This window comes from Antechinus flavipes, chromosome 4 (assembly GCF_016432865.1).
Source record: "Antechinus flavipes isolate AdamAnt ecotype Samford, QLD, Australia chromosome 4, AdamAnt_v2, whole genome shotgun sequence".
In the NCBI taxonomy this organism is placed as follows: domain Eukaryota; kingdom Metazoa; phylum Chordata; class Mammalia; order Dasyuromorphia; family Dasyuridae; genus Antechinus; species Antechinus flavipes.
Window position 1 is genome coordinate 149675384 of NC_067401.1, and position 7311 is coordinate 149682694.

At 37.4% G+C, this 7311-nt stretch overlaps 1 protein-coding gene across 2 annotated transcripts in view; it reads right to left on the reverse strand.

The window, feature by feature from the left end:
- Nucleotides 1-7311, reverse strand: part of KIF19 (kinesin family member 19) — a 56170-nt gene that overhangs the window by 8739 nt on the left and 40120 nt on the right. For both annotated transcript variants that reach the window (XM_051995168.1, XM_051995167.1), the window contains exons 8-10: nucleotides 2846-2992; nucleotides 1827-1949; nucleotides 61-226 (exon numbers count right to left, since the gene is read on the reverse strand). In XM_051995168.1, the coding sequence (XP_051851128.1) occupies nucleotides 61-226; nucleotides 1827-1949; nucleotides 2846-2992 (436 nt within the window). The remainder of the gene's footprint in view (nucleotides 1-60; nucleotides 227-1826; nucleotides 1950-2845; nucleotides 2993-7311) is intronic.

Sequence of the window (7311 nt, forward strand, 5' to 3'; positions counted from 1 at the left end):
TTAATCCAGACTCATCAGGTGATAAAAGATAATCAAAAGAATATGCCCCTGGGTACCCACCTTGGATCTGGCGAATGTCTCCCTGCTCACCGGGGTTTCTGCCCTGACCCCGCCCACCCTGCCCATCAATCTTGCACTTGAGGCGCTGAATCTCGCTGCGCAGATCAGAGATGATGCTGGTATACTGAGCAATGTGGTATGAAACATTCAGCAGGTTCTGTTTCACCTGGGGATGTCAGAAGAAGCAAGAGCCATCAGAATTATCTTTGCCTCTTCCCTCTCCTTTGTCTTTCATGTCTAATAGATTGCCAAGCCCTGCTGATTCTTTCTATTGATTTGAATATTACCTGGGTTGTAGTGTTATGCTTGTGAGTCAGGAGACCCATGTTCAAATCTTTTCTTCCTAAAACCACTTTGTGCTCAAACACACACACACACATATAACATATAATGCCATGTACAAATATATATATTTGTAGTGTACATGGCCTTTCTCCATTAGAAGGTAAGATTTTTGAGGGCAAGGACTGTTTCCTTTTGGTTTGTGGATCCCTAGAGATAAGTCAAGTATCTGGTATATAATAAGTCCTTAACACATACTTGGTGAATGATTGACTTATAACACATAATCAACCAATCAACAAACTTTCAAGGAGCTCACATACTAGTAGGGGGATGTAACATATTCACAGAGAAGTACATAGAAGATACAAACAAAAAGAAGTACCCAGTAATTTGGCAAGGAACAGTAATCAGTATCTGGAGAACCAGGTTTGCCATTTTTGCATATGTTACATCCAGCTCATACAGATGAGGAAATAGAGGAAAATAGGATAAAATGACTTGGTCAGGGTCACATAGCTAGTAAGTGTCTGAGGCCAGATTTGAAATCAGCCTATAGGCTCAGAGCTCCATTCACTGCTTCATCTAGCTGCCCCAGGAGACTAGATACAGGGCAGGAAATCAGGAAACTATTGTAATGGTTCAGGAGAGAGGTGATGAGTGATTTGATTAGTGGTGTTACAAATAAAGAGAAGGGGGTGAACATGAGATATTAAAGGAGGTTAAATCAACAAACAAGATTCAATAAATGTTTAAATATTTGTGAGAGGTGAGGGGTGAGTGTGTGTGTGTGTGTGTGTGTGTGTGTGTGTGTGTGTGTGAAAGAGAGCAAAGAATCAAGGATGACTCCTACGTTGTGAACCTGAATGATTTTAAGAATGGTGGTGTCATGGTCAGAAATTGAAATTAGGAGAAAAGTTTGGGTTTAGAGAGAAAGACAATACATTTTATTTTCTATATGCTAAGTTTGAGATGCCAATAATATGTCTAGATGGAGATGTTGATCAGGTAGTTGGAGATGCAAGAATGAAAGATGGAAATATAGATCTAGGAGTCATCTTCAGAGCGATGGTATTTGAATCCAATATGAACAGATGGGATCACTGAGTGAAGATCATAGAGAAGAGACTCTATATAGCAAGCTCCATATACTCTAAATATTTGTAGTAGAAGGAAGGAAACAAGGAAGAAATGATGAGAAGAGAAGGGAAGGAGAAAGCAAAAGGGACAGTGAGAAGAGAAGTCAAAAATAAGTTGAACATTTTCAATGGTGAATGGATCATTAACTTCCATGAAGTATTGATGGAGTATGGCTGAAAGAGTGAAGAAGAAAAGATCTGATCCAAGGATTTGAAGTGGTGCTAAAGAGGCAGAGGTTTATATCAGGGATATTCATAAGGAAGAAGGGTGACCAAACAGATCAACGAGTCAGAGAACAAAGCAAGGAACATGACCTTGGGAATGGCCAAGTGGCTGTATCTTACCCTTGTCTTGATATTCTTGGCCCGGCCAGCATAAGTGAGGGTGTTTCGGGACTCTTCAAATGCACTGCTTGCAGGGCTGATGTGGGCAATCATTACTGTTCTGCTGTTGCCCCCAAGGGAATCCTACATAGGAGGTGAAGGCAAGGACCTGATTAGCTGGTCAACCATTAAATCTTTTTGCATCTTGCCAGATGTTCCCCTATACCTAGGTTTTTCCACTGTGGGAGTCTCAATCCCTGACACTCTCCATCTCCCCCCGATTCCTACCACCATATATTCTGAAATATTTATCAAGTTTAATTCTCTACTGAGAACTTTGAAATCAAATCCTCTGCTATAAAAATAGCCACCAGCTCAACTCTACTTTATGATCTTTGTATTCTCCTAGCCTCTCCATCCTCTCTCCTTTCTTCCTCTCCCTTCTTGTCCAAGTTCTTAAATGAGAATTTCTTTCCTAATCAACTGGCTGTGCCCTTTGTAGAACATAGAATGTTAATTTAAAAAGAAAACCCTACAACTCTTCCACTTTAGACCTTTGATTCTGCATCTATTAAATGAGAAAATTGGACTGGGGAATCCCTAACATCTCTTTCAGCTGTGAATTCTATGATTTTGTGAATATCTTTACTGGGCATAAGGTATACCATTTTCCTTAGGTATCAGGACTGGGCCTAAGATTTCTTGGGTATAGGGATTTCCCAGATGGAGATACCATCTTTGAGAATGTCAATGGACACCTTCTTTGTAACTTAGTATTAACGAATTGTCTAATTTGCCCATAGTCAGTCATGGTCAGATTTGATGGAACTTGAATCCAGATCTCCCTGGCTCTGAGGCTATTTCTCTGTATACTACATCATACTGCTTGTTCTCCTCATGACTTCTAAAATACCCTGTATATTATGAATGAGCTGTCACCGTCAGTGACAGCAATGGGATTCAGAGTTTCTTTTGACATTGCACAGCAGGCTGGATCCCTTGACCCTCCTGCTCATGCCCCTTTTGGCTTCTGCTGGTACCTTGAGGAGCCGGGTGAGTTTGCTGTCTCTGTAGTTAATATATTTATTGTTCCCCTTGTCACTGAGAGCATTGATGCAGTTGCCCAAGGCCAGCAGGGACCGGTTGATGTGGGCACCCTCCTTCATGCGTTGTCCGCGGTTCTGGGTCTGAGGGTCAAGGAGACAAGAGTTGGCTGCAGTGTGGTAGAGGGACTGAGCCTCTAGGGAGTGGTCTACACGCCTGCTGGGCAAGGAAGGTCGGTGCTATAACAAAGCATTTGATTTTTCCACTAAAGCCCTGATATCCAACCATGTATGAATCCCTTCAGTTCCCTGGAACTCATTTTTCTTGCTTGGAACACTGGGGATAACAATCTCTATGCTACCAACCTGATAAGATTGTCATGAAGATAAAGTGAGGTAAACAAATAGAAAAGAGTTTTTAAAAAATAAATGGGAGTTCTTAGAGGAACCTATATTGTAATGGGGATTATAATATGTGTTATGTAGTAGATTATAATGAGGTGAGTAGTCTAGCCTCAGGATACCTAGATTTAAATACTGGTTCCATTAGTTTTATTACTTGGGTGACTTCAAACAGACATTTAACCTCTCTCATCCATGTGCCCTACCTGCTACATAGGGTTATAGTGAGGATCCACTGATGTTAAGCATAAATCTTAAAAGTGTTATGTGGGCAGCTTAGTGGCATGGAGTGTTGGTCCTGGAGTCAGGAAGTCTCATCTTACTGAGTTTAAATCTGACTTCAGACACTTACTAGCTGGGTGACTCTGGACAAGCCACTTAACCCTGTTTGCCTTAGTTTCCTCATCTATAAAACGAGCTAGAGAAAAGAAATGGCAAGTCAGTCAGTATTTCTGCCAGGGGAACCCCAAATGGGATCATGAAGACTTAGACATGATTGGAATGACTAAACAATATCAACAACAAAAAGATCTTTTTTAGCTTTAAATCTTGGGATCCTCTGACATTGAAGTAAAATGGCAGGTAAGGAACTTCTCTGATCTTTGCTAGGATGATGTCATACAGCCTATAATTGGGTCTATGCTTAAAGCTTTTTCAACTTGGTAAGACTAGTCAAAGCTTGTGTAATAATGTTCAAGAGCTCAAGATCATTTCAGCATCCAGTGAAGCCTCAGAGGAAGACCAGATGATGCCAGGAAGATCTGAGTTCAAATATGATGCTTACTTGCTAGCTAAGTGACCTTGGGCAAGTTCCTTTGTCTCCTGTTTTTTCACCTGTAAAATGGGAATAATAATAGTATTTATCATCCAGGGTTGTTGGGAGATTCAAATGGGATAATGTCTGTAGGACACTTTATAAACCTTTAATGTGCTATATAAATGCTGGCTATTAGTGATATTAGGTTACCATCATGTTCTCTTTTCTGATGAGATTTGTGTAAAAATGACCCTGGGAGAAGTTGCTATCCTACCATTATTTCTGAACATTTAATATTCTAAAGGTTATTGTTCAGATGCATAAAATAATTGCATTTTGTTGTTAAATAAAAGTATGAGGATATAAGTTCATTTTCTATTGAGTACTTGAAACATTCCACTCTCCAGTAGCAGACAGCACCACAGTCATGATACCTTGTCCAGGTCTTTCCAATGTGAAAGCTTTTGCTTCCATGTACTTAAAGATTATTATGAGTATTTTGGATGATAGCATAATAAATAGTATTAATATAATGTTTTGAGGTTAGAAACATGCTTTATCTACATATTATCTTGCCAATTTCCATTATTATTATTATTATTATTACCCCCATTTTTGCAATTGAGGAAACTGAGGCAGGCAAGAGGAAGTGACTTGCCCAGGATCACACAGATAAAAAATGTCTGAGACAGTATATGAATTCAGATAATCCTACTCTAAGTTCACTACTTGATCTATTGTGCCTCCTACTAACTTTAAAAATGTCCTTAAGTGTTTTTGAATTGATATTATGTCTGAACAATTTTAGGCAACAATTCATTCTGTGATAATAGTTTAGCTTCACTACAATTTGCTGGTTGAGTTTTCTGGGACATTTGGAGATCTATATTTGTTGTGTTGGGATTTGTCATCTGTTAGTCTAAAGGATAGTGAGCTTAGCCACTAGGTTAATTATTCGATGGAAACTACATGTTTATAGTTACTTGTATGGTTTCCACTGCTCCCTGCATGATTGACATTAAGTACTGGCTCCATAAAGATGACCTCTGTGTAGTTTCTGGTGGCAGTGACCTAGTCCTCAATTGCCATCATAATCTCCTCTGTTTCCACAAACAAATCTGTGTGAGTCAGCCATTTGTTAAACATTTTTCTGTTGACATATTGTTGGCTGAGTTCACATGGATGTTCAGTATTAAGATTATTAATGGCCATTTATTATTAATCATCACAATAATATATGCCAAAAAACCCCAGGGCATAAAGAACAACTATTATTATTATTGAATAAGCTGCCTGAGAACACAACAACATTTAAACTATCTTTGCAAATTAATGTAAAGTTTTTGTCTCAGTACCACAGTCAAGACCTGTCCATGATCTGCAAATACATAGACCAGACTCAAGAATAGTCAGAACACTAAAGCATTTGATGTTCACATGGAAAATTGTTCTTAATTTTTTAATTAAAATAATAATTATTTAATTAGTTTAAAATTTTAAATTTTAATTTAAAACTTCAACCATCAAAATCATGTCAGAGCAAGTCATATAAAACATGGCATTTTAAAAGAACATTTAAACCCATTATGATTCTTCCTTCTTTCCTTCCTTTTCTTTTTCTCTTTTTCCTTCCCTTCCTCCTTCCTTCCTTCTTTCCTTTTTTCCTTCCTTCCTTCCTTCCTTCCTTCCTTCCAGAAATCACAGTTAAGTGACTTACCCAAGATTACATAGCTAGTAAGTGTCTGAAGATAGATTTGACCATAGGTCCTCCTGACTCCAGGGCTAGTGCTGTATCCACTGTGCCCACCTAGCTGCCACTCTTATTCAATCAACTTTAAAGAAGTTGGATATTACTTTAATATTAATGCTTTAACAATATCAAAATAACAATTTAATGATTACATTAATAATAAAATACTATTAATATTATAATTAAAGAGGGAGTTGAACCTCCTCCTCCTAGAAGCACATAGCACAAAGCATATATGAAATACTGAGAAATAATATTTGACAGTATTGTAGCTTGAATCCTTTGTTTCACCTGAATTAAAAAGCAAAATCTCTGTCTCCCTCTGTCTCTGTCTCTCTCTGTCTCTCTTGCTCTCTGTTTGTCTGTCTCTCTCAGCAATGAGATTTAAGTGTCTTGCCCAGACTGATACAGCTACTAAGAATTATGTGTCTGAGGCCAGGCTTGAACTCAGGTCCTCCTGACTAGCTGTCCCCAGTCTTTCTTAAATAGAAGGCTTAATCAAAGCCAAAGAGACAGTCTCTTACTCTGAAATTTCTGGTTTTGATTAAATGAAAGGCCTAATCTTTTTTTTTTTCAATAGTAGCTACAATCAAATTTAGCTCCCTAAGAGTCTGATTCTCTGCAATTAAGGTTAAAGAGAATTTGTCTTGTTTGTAGCAACCAAATAAAACTGTAAGTTTTTTGGTTAATCCATTGAAGAGGTTTGTCTACTCTTTGTCTACTCTTGATCAGACTGAAAGGCAGACATTTTGGCAAAAGCGTGCAGATGCTGACATTATTATTGTACTATTTAAGCAAATTTTTCAAAAATCTGAATTTCATCTATGGAATTTTGTCTCTTGCTTCATGATGACTGTAAAATGTGGCAAATATTATCTCCTACAGTTGTAGTGAGAATCCAAAAAGTTATTTGTCAGGTGAAATACTATTATTAAATATATTAGACAGTGTTTGAGTCAGAGAATTCAAATTAGCAGAGGGAATCTGACCATTTGAGTCTTTTCCCAATTTTTAAATATTAATATTTGGTCTCTGATGGATTTAGGCTAAATTGTAGAGTATGGACGACTAAAACATCTTATTAATCATTTGATATACATAGATAATATTCCAGTATATGGATATACCAAAAGAAACATTAGACAACTCCTTCATCCTGTGGACTATTTCTCTTGTGATATCAAATTGTATTTTGGGCTCAATAAGTATGAAATTTTTAATATACATCAAAGAAAAATGAAAACTGAAGGTTCAAGCTTGATCAAATACTTTGGTGCTCCTGAAGCTATATCAAGCATAAAGTTAGGTTGAAAATGTTAAATGGCTTATAGGCATTTTGAAAGCAAAGCCAAATGGAAGAATATGTTTAATGCAATCCTAAACTTCCAGTTACATTGTACACTTTCAGAACTATAAAGTGAACAATAACAAATGTGGAAAGAAAGTATCCTTGCAAAAAAGCCATGCAATATTAAGGAAACACAATACCCATCATTCTAAGGTAACTATAAGGATAGTAATGATTTCCTTATTTAAAAAAAAGAAGAAAATATT